At 48.7% G+C, this 15625-nt stretch overlaps 1 protein-coding gene across 1 annotated transcript in view; it reads right to left on the bottom strand.

Moving 5' to 3' along the window:
* The window catches only part of GRIK2 (glutamate ionotropic receptor kainate type subunit 2), a 416129-nt gene extending 403173 nt beyond the window's left edge, over positions 1-12956 (bottom strand). Inside the window, exons 1-2 of the mRNA XM_055811207.1 lie at positions 12823-12956; positions 7055-7459 (exon numbers count right to left, since the gene is read on the bottom strand). Coding sequence (XP_055667182.1) covers positions 7055-7169 — 115 coding nt within the window. The 5' untranslated portion in view covers positions 7170-7459; positions 12823-12956. The remainder of the gene's footprint in view (positions 1-7054; positions 7460-12822) is intronic.
* Positions 12957-15625: the final 2669 nt, after the last annotated feature.

Here is a 15625-nt window from a genome sequence, read left to right as displayed (position 1 = left end):
AAGCCGTGATAGATTGAATTAAAAAATTCATCAAGTCTCCCGAACAACAGTCCCTGACAGCATAGTAAACTGACCCTGGGCTGTTCTTCTGTCAGTGTTACTGAGCCTAATGCAAGAATTGGTGACTTTGTCAATATTTCAGCATGAAAGACCCTCTGACTGTTAGATATTTTTAACATTCTTATTTAACTGACTTTTAAATCCCGATAACCATTTTATTGGGGGTGGGGGAGAGTTGGGGAATGGAAACACAAACATAATAAAATAGACATTCAGCTAATGAATGAATGCATTTCCATGTATATGAAGGTAAAATTCTGTAAGATCTATAAATAAATTAACCCTCTGATTAATAACATTGATAACAAAACATTATTATCGAAGGACTGGAGTGTAGCTCTAGTGCTTTAAACTATCCCTGCTGTAGACACCAGTCACAATATTAGCAAGGAACCTGTTTTTCTATACCCCAGGCAGAGACACCAGAAATGGAAACACTTGTGAAATATATTACCTAAAAATGTGTATTTTATTTGAAGGCTACATCAAACAACGGTACCAGACATTTTCCTAGATGAATTGCTGTATTTTAGTAGCATTTTGGGAAGACTACACAAGAATAATGTTCAAGGAAATCTGAATCCAGGCTAATCCAAATCATTTGCAAATTTTGATCCAAGTGTATATTTGCAGGACAGGTAAAAAGAGCAGTCTTGAGCACGGCACCCATGGGTCATGTCTAATTTTTGCCCAAAAAAAAAAAAAAAAGTTTTGTGGTTTCAATTTATTAAGAATTACTTTTTAATGAAATTAAGAACATATTTCTTGAGCTTCTGTTTAGTGTTTTACATAGTATTACAAAACCATCTAGTTTATCCAAAGTTGGCTGAGCTCCAGTAATTGGAATAATGATCATTACATGTTTGTTCTGTATTCTTTGCATTACTGAAAGCTTTGGCTGTTTAAATTGAAAGCACTATATAAACTTAAGATAATTATTACTGTATATTACAGGAGTCAAAAGACTGGGGAGGAGCAAAAAAATTTAATCTATCAATATGTAAGTGGTCTTTGAACCCCCATATTCCACTTCAGATGTGACAGCATAATGCCATTAAGTTATCATATTGTTTAATCTAATCTTCCAACATACATTACAGCTTATATGATAAAAATCTTATTTGGGAAACATTAATTTGCCTTGCAGATTGAGGAGTGTGGAAATAAGGCACCTTCTAGTTTCTGGTTTGCATTATTGATAGAACTTGTAGTAATTCTTCCCTTGGAAGTGATTAAAGAGGATGAAGGTTAAAACTCAGAAAGAGGAGACGTAAATATATTAAGTGGGGGACAAAGACCTGTTATTATTTGCAATGACTACAAAATATTTTTTTTTCTTTTCTAAATCGAGAGGATTTTCTCTTGTATTTTTTTTTAAATCTCTAATATTTGAGTTTAGAAAAAAATCTCTTTTTCTCTGGTTTCTTTTCTCCAGTGACAGAAACCATTTCATTCAGCAACCAGATTTAAATGGGAGGTATTACTTGAACTTTGCATCACTTCAAAAGACAAGTAGCAGTCAGTAAAAAGCAAGCTACACTTCCCAGTATCCAATCTCTTGGACAGTTGTGTGAAAATCATTTTACAAGGGTATTGGTGTTCCAAACACTAGGTAAATAGCATGTGGGGATATTTCAGAAAGCCCACAAGGATGAAAGATTTCTTAGCCTACATTAAATCTTGATAATGCAATAATGACTCTTCTAAAAGGATAATTCTAATTCCCCTATCTAGTGCAATAAAGACTGTATACAACTAATCTGCTTTGCCCTTTCAATTAAACTCGTCCAGGACGTTCTATGTAGTCAGCACCCTGAATGAGTCATTAAAATTCTCGTTCTCTAAGAGTTGTGTGCAGGCGCACAGTTGTTTCTAAATTCCATTAAATCCAAACGGTCTTTATCGCCCCATGACCACTGTGACTTCAATCAGCCAATTTAATTACCTTACAAAATTGTCAGCAGAAGCAGAAAAGAAAAACAGGAAGGGCTGTGACGTTATCAAATTGAAATCTTCCTCTGTGCTGTTTAATCTAGACCAGTCAATAACAATGCTTCTCACCTCCTTGCTACTTTCCCGAGGCTCTTAACCTTACTCTTCTTTCAAAGATCTCTGTTGTTGTTTGTAAGGCTGATTTTGAACTCCTCTCCATTAGGATGTTAACACATATTGAAAGCTTCTTGTCCTTGGCAGCAAAATTTTCATTGGCTCTAAATGCTGGAATTACCAAGCCACGGACCTCTGAGGGCTGCCACAACAAGTGTTTATTTTTCAGATTTTCATCACACTCTTGATCTGAGGGCAGACTGCTTTCCCCACTAAAAAAAAAAAAGATACGCACAGTTTCTTATTTCTCTCAAATACAGGCAGAACGGCTACCTCCTTCCACTAAAAGGGTGTCAGTGCAACATCCAAGGGAAAGAAAGTGCATATTCAGGAGAGCTAATGCAGGTCCGGTCTAGGAAAACTACGTGATTACCCAGTAGGTATTTTTCACTGGAACTTTTGTCTCATACCCTTTTGCACAGAGCTATCTCTGTTGTTCCGTGACTTGCCGGGTTTGAACGCTGCTGGGTAGGTTCACGCGGCCACCGCTGCCCCAGAAGGTGCCGTTGGGCACCCGCCGCCAGCTGCGCCAGCGGTGGGCACGGTGAGCCGGCCCCTTCCCTGGGTTTGCCACGCTCGACCTCGAGAAAACAATTATATGGAGATAAACTTAATCTGTTTGAGCAAAGGAGCTCAGCTAAGAAGTGCGTCAGATGAAACCCGTGCTATGTCTTCACGGAGAAAGACTCCGGCGTAAATTCCCCTTCCCAGGTTCCCACACGGAGTTGAGAACTGCGGTTAGGGTTGTTTTTTTCTTAAAACCCAAAGATTATGTGATCATATACAGCTTTATTTTGCTATTATTATTTTAAGGAGGGCATCAGTAAATTACTAGGCTTTGTAAGAGCTTGGTGTCGGGTTCTGTTTTGGGGGGGCGGGGGAGAAGAAGTCAGTAAAAAGTTCAAAGCTCTCCCTTCATTCCTTGAGAAGCGTTTCCATCTCTTGGCTTTCTTTTGTTTTCAAGCTGGAAGAAGACACCCACGCATTTCCCTTATAGTCCATTGCACCCCGTAACACTCAGCTCCCTTCTCCATCTGCCCGCAGTCAGGCAACTCCAAAGCAACAAGAAGCCGAGACTACAGACGTGGGCCTCTTCTTTACCCTTACATCTGAACGCGCTGAAGAAAACAAAGTATCTCACGAAGTGAGGAAACACTTACCAAGCCTGCGGGCCCCCTGCGGTGCAAGGCTGCCCCCGCGCTGCCCCGGATGCCGAGTCAGCCGGGGGAGAACGGAGCGCCATGGCCAGACCGCTCCCGCCGTCCAGCCGCTGCTTCCGCCTCACGCCTTGGCTGTGGAAAGGCGAATTGCTCGCGGCAGGCAGAGACAAGGCCCGAAAGGGGCAATTTAAACAAAAGAGGGCATTTTAGAGTGCTCCAGATATCAAAGAGTTGATATTCATGGCCTGCGTAGGTAAGAGAAGAGTGGTTTTAAACAGCTCGGGCTCTTAGTGCCTTGGGCAAAGGGAGGGGCGCGTTTATGGCAACGCAGGTGAGCAGCTACCGATGGTTAACGACTCTTAATAGCCTGTTAATTCAGTCGTACTGGGCTAAGCGCCGAGATGCCCCCAAGGAGGTAAAGGCAGAAGCGAGGGGGCCTACGGAAAGGTGGTGGCGGAGGCAGAGGCCAGCCCCGGGCCGCGGCTGGGCTGGGCTGTAGATGTGGCTGTGCCGAGCTACCTGGTGTTTCTGGGGAGCCGCTGCCCTGGGTCTGCGATTACACAGGAGCGAGTGACTCGGCAAGCTGCGAGACGTGATCCCCGATAACGGAATGGATGTGCCGGCGGTCACGTATTTTGGCTTTTGCACGGTGCCAAGTGATAAGGAAAAGGTTTCCATCACACTTAGCACAGCGGAGAGACAAATACCAAGCTGCTGCTTTTCTCCCTCGTCAAGATGAGACCTGTCCTTTTCCCCACAGCAAGGGTTTAGGACCGCTCCCGTTTGGAACCCTGGAAAATCTTGGGCACAAGCCTCACCCTTAGGGTTTCCTGGACTTGCTGATGGGAAGCTATTCAGAAAGGACAAGGGAGGGATCCTGGCCACACGCCCCATGAAGCGAGGTGTAATTTAGGAAGGGTGCCTGGTGCGATGCCCAGATACCACGTTGCCCTACTCCAGCAGCAGCAGGCGGGCGTCCAGATGTCTGAGTGAGTGTCGCTAGGGAGGGAATTACACCATCGCACCAGCTTCTCCCCGTCTTTGCTCCACAACGCGCAGGCAAAAATACCCACCCCCGCATTTGACAGATAACCCTGGCGGCTCGGCTTCCCTGTGTGGTTGCTGAAAGGTAGCTTGAGAACGAGAGAGAGAAAGGACATGCTGGCTAGTCCCAACAATGAGAGGAGCCGTGGGAAGGACAATGCGAATCCATGGTGGTTAATTTGCACATGAGGAATGAGAGGGCTGGAGTTCTGGCAGGCTTCAAGCTCTCCCCTGTTGCCATAGCGCTGCCGGCTGAGAGAGAAGAGCGGGGGCTGGCAAGCTGCCTCCTGGGGGGAATCTCCTCAGATTTCGCTTCTCCTCGGGAAGGACTCCACAGAAAGGCATCAGTATCCCGTCCTCCTGGTCGCAAGGACACCCCGAAGGGACAGATAGCGCGGGAACCCGGAGGGGGCAGCGGAGAATTCCCCTCTCGGAAATAACCGAAGCCTTTCCACAGCTCATTCCCTGCTCCTTCCCTCCTCCCCACCATGCCCTACACAGAGGCAGAGATGCCTCTGGGGAAGGAGCGGGAGTTCGCGGTCAGTGACAGTCACTCCACACCTGGACCAGGCTAAATCCAGGCTCCTTAAAACAGAGATGTGCAACAGGCCCGGCTGAGCAGGGCAAAAGTCTTCTTTGCGCTCTCTTACGTCTAACGTTTTCCATACAAATATAAACTAACAAACCGCTCCCTACATACTTCCAAGGCTCAGAGATGGGTTGGCGACAGTTCTTTGGAAAGACTAGAAAAAGCATGCGGTGAGTCAGGAGCGGACTCACACTTCTCTGCTACAAACGGTGGAGCGAGCACAGCCCGCTAACGGCTGTGTGACCGGGCGGGAAGGGGACTCAGCCCAGCGGAGCAGATGCGTGCACGACCATGGCAGCGGGCGCCGGCGTCCCTCTGCACCACCCTTCAGTCTCGGGATTATTTGTTACTCTACTCATTACCAAAACGCTACTCTCCAGGGCTGTCTCTATAGGTATACTGGGCTAGAATTCAGAGAGCGCTCTCATCTAAAGCAGGCAAGCCCACCTCTTGCTAACGGTGCGCCCGGGAAAGATGTTTACATAGCTACCCTTGGAAGTCGTTCAGACTTCTAGAGACGGACCCTCAGCACCGGTTCTGAACCCCGGGTGGCGGAAGGACAGGCAGCCGCGCAGTTCCAGGCTGCAGGCAACCCCAGCGCTAGTTTCACGGCCGTGATTATGGATCAGACGGAATGCGAAACAAACCCCGCAATGATATACGGACCCGTTTAGCCATGTCCAAAGAAACAAGCATTCCTGAAGACGGTTGCTAAGAGCAACGTGCCTTAAGCACCACCTTTAGACCAGATGGAACCAGAAAATAAGTACTACTAGGAATTCAGCACACGAGATCTGTAACAGCCTGGTGACTTTAATCATTACCCACCTTCCCCTCCGCACAAAAGCGTGCGCGGGAGGGGGTGAAATTTAAACAAAATCAAAGCAAGGCACTACTCCCAGGCGGAGACAAGAGCTTCCAGCGGCCCCCAGAACTGGATATAGCGGCTGCTACAGCTTGCCGCGGCCAGCGCGAAGGCGGGAGATGCGCGATTTCCCCCCAGCCCCGCGGCCGGCGGGCGCCGCTCCGCTGCGGACCCAACTTTCGGCCAGTCCCCGCCGCCCCCCGCGGGGTTGGGAGCTCCGCCCGCGGCGCCGGCCGGCCGGGGGTCCCAGGGCTGCCGCCGTGGCTCGCCCCGGAGGACTTCCCCGGGCCGCGCAGCCCCCTGGAGCCGCCGTCAACTTTCATTCCCGTCCTGCCCTTCCTTGCTGCGAAACTTCTATAGGGGATGCAGCGGCTGCAATGTCTCCCTCGCTTGCCTGCTTGCTCGTACACGCGTACACACGCGCGCATAGGCAGGCAAAGCTGTTGAGGTTAGTTTTCACAGTTCAGCTGGAATAGTCTTTAACATGTAAAACCTCTCTGCTTTCCTGGAAATTTCATTCTGATCTATGACTCCCCTCTCTCGCTGTCTCATTTCTTTTTTCTTTTTCTTTTTCTTTTTTTTTTGGAGGGGGGGTGGGGGCTGACACCTCATACAACTTTCCTCGCGTAGAAAGGCTGCGTCTTTGAAACGTATCGCAAAGGCTCTTTCACGACCACCGCTTAAGACACATATCACTTCTCTAACTAAACGCCACTGAAGTGACAAGCCAGCAGGCAGCCGCTTCAAGCGGAAATCAGCCCAAAGGTCTCACTCAGATCACAGCGTCGCGCCCACACGGGATCGGCTCGGGTGGATGGAGACGGGCGGCCGAAACTTAACAACTAGTTGACAGATTTTTAACTGATCAAGCACTGTATTAGCGATGCTTTCCACTACTATGGAAACAAAAATGTGCATTACGAGAAAGCCACGCAAGCAGCGCAGAGCCTTAGGCAAACGCATTTGCCAGTCATTTTTCTCGCTATTGTTATTATAATTATCATCATCATCGTGCCGTTACTACGGCTACAATGAGCTGCAGCCACAGAAGAAAAAAAAAAACAAAACCACACAGCAATTCATCCCTCCGGATGCAAAATAAAGAGGGACTTCGGTGCCTCACTCCGGTAGCACGTCCCAGCTCTCCCCCAGCACCCCCTTCTGAGTCAATCCTATGTATATCACATTGAGGCTTAAACGCAGAATGAAAAAAGTGTCGGCAAATCTTACCAAATCTTAATACATGTGTGGTTCCTTGAGAATATCCAATCCACAGTAAGCAAAGAAGGAGTCTAATGATGCATCTGAAGACTGAATTAGTTAGAATAGGGGAAATAATCTTCATGATGTTTCTATGCACACACACGCTGCCTTACTTCCCCCTTCTAAGCCGTCAGGTTTCCCGGTAGGGTGAGAATGAGGATACGTAAACTGATGGCCCTCAGACACGATCACGGCATGGTCACAGAGAGAGGAGAGAGTCTACGCTTCCCAAACCCATTAGCAATCCCTGCATGTTCTTCATTCACTGCGCCAAGGAGCAACCTTCAACTGCAAGGAATGGTGGGACATCCATGTTAGTCGGGGGAGAATCCTTGAGAAATCCAAACACACACAATGTCCAGCCGAGTAAACCTGGGAGGCAAGAAAGGAGGAAAATCAATAGGTAATCCAGCTGGAGAAATCGCTGAGGTATCGCCACATAGCGAGAGTCAGTGAGCACCAGCCGTTTCAGTGGCGAAGCTTTTGCCGTGCTCCCATTCTACTGCACTGCTGCACAGCTTCTGACGCGAAGCCAAGATTAAGTGAGAGAAATTGAGATAGCTCTTCTCTTCTTAAGGCTGCCTGTCAGACAGCCTTCCCAATTTCTATTATGCAACCGATCTGATCGCCTAGCGTTGTCAGAGGAAAAAACAGCCTGGTTTTATTTACATGCTTCTAATTGTTATTAGTATTTCGGTTGCTCTAACAATAGCTATAAGGATCTGTAGCGGCGGGGGGGGGGGGGGGGGGGGAGGGGGGGGAATGGGGAGGGGGGGTGGTGTATAAGGGAAAAGGGAATCGGTTGTGTAAAAATCAATTCGTGCATTTTAATAGCTGACTGCCTGGGTCGAAATCACTTAGCTTTAGAGTTGTGAAAGAGGCGGTTGACAATAAAGTCATGCAGGTTATCAGAATAACGTTTAGGATAATATATATATATATATCTCCTGATATTTCCACTCACTAACTGCTTCTCACGTTAATGCATGAAATAGGGTAGTGATGGCTTGTTTATTGGCTGTTCCTAAGAACTTGCTCCGGACCCAGTCATTACGGAGCACCAGCCTGCTTTCACAAGGTAAAGGGGAACCGGCAGCGCCAGAACAGCCTTGTTGAATGCACAGACCTGTTTTGCTCAACTTGCTTGAAATTGTAATGTTCTTTAAAAGACAGTAAGTTGGGGACTTACTAGTTTATGTTTTTCACTTTATTCTGCCACTCTCTTATTTTGCACTGCTTTCCTTTCATTCTACTATTATGGAAATATTGCTGTTCCTCCCTGTACTGAGAGATCTATGTAGTTTGTCATTTTGCAGTCCTCGGTGAGAACAATAGCACTTCTCAGTTTGATAGTGGGGTGTTGAGTTTCTATCTGCAAATGCAGCCACCGACTTTTGTCTTTTCACCAGGTGTTCCAAAAAAGATAAACTCATTCTGTGGACTACTTCAGATTTTCCTTGGAAATACAATTAGTTGTGTGCTTGTATCTATTAAAATACCTTGAACCAGGACTGTCAGACTTTGCAATCTAAGAGAAGCTTTTGCTGAACCTACTTAAGCTTTATTACAAACATTAAAAGATAATTCCTAGATTCCCCACCAGGAAAATTAATTCATTTTATTCTACATTCTGCCTACAGACATCTTTTGTCTCCTTTATCTCGCTCCTTGCTTTTTATTACTAAAGAAAATACCACTGAGAGACCTCCCCCACAGATACATACAGATGAGCACAGAATAAACCTGACTTTACAGAAATAAATGCCGATGATGCCAAGCTAATGAGAACACTCTGTGGAATCTATCAGAAGTAGAGCATGACAGATGTGAGGTACAGTTTATTCTTAAATAACATCTGTGTATGGTAGACATGTAAATAGGTAACAGCAGCATTTAAATTGTAACCTGTAATGTTGGTGCTCTCTATCTCTAAGAGTGTTAGCAATTCACAGTAACTTTTTGTCATTATGGCTTACTGATTTTCTCTGCACGCATTTACTTAAAACACTGTAAAATGCTGATGAAAAGAAATGTACATTCTGCGAGAGGATTATTAAACATCATCGATTTTTTTTTCCTTTAAGATGGAGGCATAACTGCAGTGTCAAAAATAAGTATCATGAATGGCTAGTTCTGCAGTCTAGCAGGGAATTCAATCAGACGATTTGACTATTGGAGCACTTTAAAAAGAACACCTCGTGTTAAAAGCAAGGATATCTAGCGACTCCTTCAGTTCACATTTAGAATATCTCCCAGCAAAAATGCAGAGAGATGCATTTTCTTGTATTTTCTATTTCGTTTATTCTCTTATACTCATTCATATTTTATCTTAGTCTAAGGAGAAATAAAACCAACCCACGTGAATACTATGAACGTCTGTTGTGTCCTTCCCCTGGCGTTGCTGAAATAAAGGGCTTTAGGCATCTTTAGATACTTTTTGAATTGTGGATGCACAGAAGTAGCTTCCTGTCTAAATGGATTTTTCCTTTTTTAAATTCAATTCAGTTTTGGTGAGCAGTTTTGAAAATACAGTATTCATAATCAGCTTTACCACATTAGACAAGACATAAAGTTCGGGCAAAGTAACTCCTGTTATCAATCTGATTTTATAAGGTCTCTTGAAAGAAACCAACCAGCAGCTATCTGTAATCTAAGCCCAGCAGAGCTCCTAACTCACCGAGGGCTTTATAACTGAAATCATAAAACAACTTGTGATTAATTCCTTCTACGGTTAAATATCCAGCAGCCCACAGGACACCCCTGGTCGCATGCCTAAGCTGAGCCCCATCTCCGTTCCCCCCGTGCTCGCACCCGCCACCGCCGGCTGCGGCCCCGGCACCGCGGACAGCGCCCGGCGCGGCCCCGGCGCAGCGGGAGGTGCAGGCGGGCGGCTCCTCCAGCACCACGGAGAGCGCCCCCCGCGCCGCCCCGCCCGCCGCCGCGCCCCCGCCCCAGCCCCCGCCGGTGTCACGGCGCATTTTCTTTCCCTTCCAGTCACTTCGCAGCACGGAAAGGAAATTAAAATCTGTTATCGGCTTCTTTAAAGACACATATTATAACCTCGATTATGTTAGCTGGCCAGCTATTCTATGGCATTTTATGGGTTCAGAAGGAGTACAGCTCTCCTTAACTGCTATCACACATCGCCTAATGCTCTGTGTTAACATCACTCCCCCCTTCTTTCAACCCCTAGCTCCCACCTTGAAGGAAAGTCGCAATCAATGCAGAATTATTTTCTCAAGAATATCAGCTTCTTATGAAAAAGTAAATCTTGCAAGACATCAGACGTTTAGAACTCACTAAATATTTGGTGACTGAAGATCACTTATAGACTACACAACTAACTAAAGCCTCAGACTCCTCCACCCTAGATTCCTTTTCGGTTATTTGTACTTTAGCGTCATTTGTCCTTCGGGGAAGGGAAGGAAAAAGAAGGGTAGCCTTTAAGAAATAGACTTTTGTTCACCCTCCAGAATGATTTCAATATGAAAGCAGGTAAATGTTCTTAACGCCTTTCAGATTTCCTTCCCTGTGAGAAGTACAGCTCAAAGGTTGGAAAGCCCTAAGAAAATGTTATACTGGAGAAGCTGCTCTTGTGTTTTGGGGACTTGTTACCACTGTGACACAGGGTTTTTTCAGATTAAAGTATTTATGAAAATGCCCCCCACACTTCAGTGATCAGCAACTGGGAAATCTACAATTTTTGAATGTATGGGGTTTGATTTATTTTACATTTTGACCATCTATTGTAGACAAGGTGGTAACACATCTTCAATACACAAGAACAACTTTCTAAAGAAGCTGATATAAAAACCAGTATTATAGCTTTAGATAGGGGAAAAAATAGACAATCTGAGGCCTTTGAACCTTTTCTGGGTAATAAAAGCCTACTAAATTTTTAGGTATGTGTCAAATATAAATGGTGAACTTACGTACATAGTGTTTCATTAGAAAGGGGAGATATGTGATACTGATTACCTTATATCAGACACTATATCAGACACTTTTTCCTTCAGAACTCATTTTTATGTGCTGTTATCACAATAAAAGTTAACCCAGTTCCAGCTAGCTGCCACCTACTGGGATGTATAGTTTTACCGTATTACTTTAAAAAGGAAATGGCTTTCGTTTTCAGGTCATAGCTGTGTATGTAAGAACCAATGATAAGACATTTATATCACTCAATCTACTGTTTTGTCCTCTTCCAACAACCACTGATATAGTGTGCATACAACACACAGTCCCCAAAGCTTTGTTTCTTGGATATATTTCGGCAAATCCTTGCAAATGCTTCAGATTCACATGCCACCACAGTCCTGCTGTTGCAGCCTGGTGTAAGGAGAGCCATAGCTTACTGCAACACCTGACCAGCATCTCTAGCTCTCTAGAAACAAGTATTGCAGCTTTGCTGACAAAGCAGTAATAGTCCTCCCTTCTTAAACGTTTGCCAAAGTATTCAAATAAATGTTGATATTATCATTTAGAAACACATTGCGGCCCACTTGCACTTCAGTCCCACCAGCTATAAAAAACATAGGTTCTCTTCTTTCTGTTATTAGCTCAGTCCAAATTTACAACCAAGTTTCTGCTGTGCCAATGATTAATGACATTTTAAGGTGGTAATTAATTTTTAGCTCGTGGAAAGACGTGTATTCTAATTAACGAACTGAGTATGCAATAGACTTACTTGCTCAGGCACTTCTGAGCATCACAGCAATGCCCTTTCCTTGCAGGTTTTAAGCAGTAAGAACAAACATTTATGACATTATCTACAGATCAGCCTTTCGTCCCTTCAGTTTGCTTTGAGGCTGGGGAAGCTGTGAAAGATTTTGGGAGGAGAAGGAGGATGTTTAACGTTTCCCATGCTCTACTTCCCCAAAAGTTTCTGAGGAAAACGTGGAAAAGATTTCACTATAATGTACTCATTCCTTTTCAGTGCTCGCACAGCTCTTGCAATCATGCCTCCACTCCGTAGGCAGTAATGTCTCTTGCTTTACACAGAGTGTCAGCACCCTGGCTGGGTTAGCGAGGGATGCTCACCCAAAGAATGCTGAACTTGTTCAGAAATAAATGACAGGGTTGCCGACAAGCCGCAGGGGGGGGCTGGCCGCGCCGAACGGTGGGGGCCGGGTAGGGGCAGGAGGAGACCTCATGAAACAGAGACACTGTTGTCCACCCACAACTCTAGCGAAGTTAGAGCCCGTTTCTCACCTCCGCTCCCCCAGGAGAGCGGGGGGCACATCCTCACGGCTGGCTGCTCGGCCGCGGGACCCGGCCCGGGAGCTGCTCTCCGGCTGTGGGGGGCAGTTCCGCGCTGCCGCGGGAGCCGGGCGGGGGGCATCGGGGGCTGCGCTGCCCGGGGCTCTCCCCCCGCTTCCCACTCCTCCGCCTGTAGCTGGGGGACAGCGGCGGCTCCCACGGTGTGGAGCAACGCGGGAACGCAGAGAGGAAGGCGACAGGTTTGAGTGCCCCACAGGAGGGACAGACCTGGGCGGCAGGAGCCTGCCAGCCCAGTAGTGCTCGGGTTCGCCAGCTCAGCGCCCGCCTTTGCCCGGGGACACCTGGCCAGGAGACATCGCGGCGTGCAAGCTCTAGGCACAGCGCGGCTACGGTGCGACCCCCGCCGCCCCGCTTTCCCGCCCACCCCGTCCCCCGTCCCCCGCCCGCAGCCCCTCATTGGCATGCAATCCCTCCGGCCGTGGCGGCCAGCTGAAGACCCCGGGACATCCTCCTACCTTGAGCTGCGGGCGGGGAAGCGGGGAGGGAGAGGAAGGTGGAGGCGGGGGGAGGAAGGGCGGTGGCAGGACGCCGGGGACTGCCCGGGCTGCGGTGCAGCCGGCGTCCGGGCACCACTGACGGCGGCGGAAAGCGGCGGCCGAGCGACGAAGAGGGGGGGAGAGGGAGGGAGGGAGGGAGGGAGGGAAGGAAGGAAGGAGGGAGGGAGATCCGCCTCCCGTCGGGAGCGCCGCACAGCGCCCTTTAAAGGAGCAGAAACCCGCTTCCTCCACGGCCGCCGCTCCCGGCTCCCCGCAACGCCAAGCCTCGCCGCCGCCCCCGCCGCCCCCGCCGGCCCCGCTGCCCACCGGCGGCCGCAGGGCTTCGCGGGCGGCAAAGCAGAAACGCTCCCGCCTCTTCCCCCCCGCCCCCCCGCCGTCGCCCGAGGGACCAGAGCTGGCCAGGCGGCGAGTTTTCAGGGCGTTAAAAGTCAGAACTACTAATCGGGGTTCCGGAGACGCTTTTGTAAGCCCTGAGGGGGGTGGGGGTTGGACCCTGCCGCCTGCAAAACGACGCTCAGCGACCCCTGCCCGTCCCCGACTTGCCCCGTCGGTGCGGGGCTGCGCGAAGCGTCCCTACGGCAGCCTGCGGGAGTGCTGGGGAAAGTGCGGGTGCCTTCGGCTGCCTCTCGACTCCTTCCTGGTGCTGAAGCCCACCTGTCTCCGCTCCTTCCCTGGACTAGCGGGGACTGAGCTCAGGCACTTTCCCACACCCCATCCAGGCTGAAAGAGGGTGCGAGGAGGGGGAGAAACCCCCTGCAAGGGCGAGCAAGGAGGGCGAGCGCGCCCTGCGGGAGCCGCAGCCGCCTCTGTCCTTCTCGCTTGACTCTCCCCTAAGCGGCAGCGCCGCGGGAAGGGAGCTCTGATAACAGGGCCAGGGCCTCCCTAATCAGCTGGGGTGTGAAATGCGGTCCTCCCTGGCGGGGTTGCCACTGTTTTCCCCTCCCGCCCAGCCGCGCTCGGTCCGGCAGCGCCACAGGCATCTGCCGGTTCTGCCCTTCTGCCGATGGTGATGCGCCGCACGATTTCCCCTGCGCCTCCCCTCCACCCCGCAGCCTCCCCGAGGTCTCATCTCCGGGCAGACGTGCTGTGCAGTTAGACAAGAAAATCCCCGTCCCCTCGCCCCTCCCTCACGAAAAATTTCCGTTCCCGGATCGGCGGGGGAACGCCTCCCGCACCCCACAAAGGATGCTCAGGCGTCACCCCGCTTCATCTGCCCAAGCGATCAGCGAGGGAGCCCTGGTTATCGGAGGCGGGGGGGCTCGAAGAGATGGGGCTGGGGCGGGTGAGGGTTGGTGACTGAAAAGCTCCTATAATGAAGTAAACAGCAGAGTTGTTGTGCGAAGTAAATAAATAGTCAATGATCCCATTGTAGAGCCGAGCGCAGGCGGCACAGCCCGCGCCGGGCTCGCCGCGGTCGGGGCTCTGGCCGCTGTGACTTGCAGCTTAATCGGCCCCACGGCACAACCCGTAATTACTAGCAGCGCACTTCCCTGGCCGGCAGAAAATTCATTAGTCAGTTCGTTTGCCTGGAGCTGTAATGGAAATAACTCCTGAAAAAAACCAAACCCACTGCTAAAGCAATGCGCTTTGTGCCGCCTTAGGAGGTAAAGGGGCCGGGGAGGAGCCGCGCCGGCAGTGAGCGGGCGGCTGGCGGGGCAGCTGAGCGGGACGGGGTGGCGGGCAGCTGAGCCCCGTGGGCGCCTCGCGGGAGGGACAGGGACCGCCAGGAGCCCCACAGCAGGGCCCAAGGGATCTCCGCGATCTCCGGGAAACCGACGCGGGGTAACGCTGCGGGCAGGCGAAGAGTGGGAAGCGTGTGAGGTCGGAGGAGCCAACATTTGTGCGAGCCGTGACTCGGCGATTCCGTCCCTCTTCTGTCACCGCTGACTGCATTTGCGCTGTTACTATCCTCAGTTTTCTGACCCGAGAACGAGGCACACATAAAAATACGTAACTCAAAGGTGTTTCTCTAAGATGAGAGAAAGGAAGGCAGGGATAAAAAAGGGATGTGGCATTTCAGCCCCCAGAGTGGTTCTAATACTGCAGACGGATTGTGTAATACACTCATGTAATCATTTCACCTCAACTACATTGATGCAGAGTCTTTTCCCTTGTTGCCTGGGTTACATTTCTGTCCAGATGTGGAGCCCTCAATGCCTTTCTCAGACAAGAATGCTTTACGCAGAATCAGGAAAGAGGTTCCCAGTGTCACCAGTGCTCTTATCAACACATATCACTTCGGATATTTAGGGACTTTGCATACGTCTCTTTATTACTCAAATAAAGAAAGTTGGAGCAGGAAAGTTGGAATAAGCCTAAGATCACACTTCAAGTCAGTGACATGATGGCAAGATACTCTGGAATTCTCTCTTCTCAGGCCTTGACTACTGCAAAACCCCATAATTTCAATACTGACAAAATTCCTTGTTATGTTTCTACCCAGTTACACTGTGGGAACTTTGAACTTTATTGGTATTGATCACTAGAAAGTTACACATAGGAAAACACAGGCCCAAGTTTGTCAATAAATAAGGTGTACCAGAGAATTTGTAACACAGGGTCCTGGACTCTTAAAAGAAAAAAACCCCACCAAACTTATTCGCTTGCTTCCTTCTTTTTTATTTCTGATAATTTTTATTGAAATTTAAAACTTTATCAAATAACAATGTTTCATCTTTTCACTAGCTGTTTAAAATGAGTTTTATAAGTGCCAATAAGAATGTTACCCCATTAAAATGTAAACAAACTTGCAAAGATCTTT

This window comes from Falco peregrinus, chromosome 7 (genome assembly GCF_023634155.1).
Source record: "Falco peregrinus isolate bFalPer1 chromosome 7, bFalPer1.pri, whole genome shotgun sequence".
In the NCBI taxonomy this organism is placed as follows: Eukaryota; Metazoa; Chordata; class Aves; order Falconiformes; family Falconidae; genus Falco; species Falco peregrinus.
Note: the sequence above shows the minus strand (reverse complement) of the source record. Positions and strands in the feature narration are given on the sequence as shown.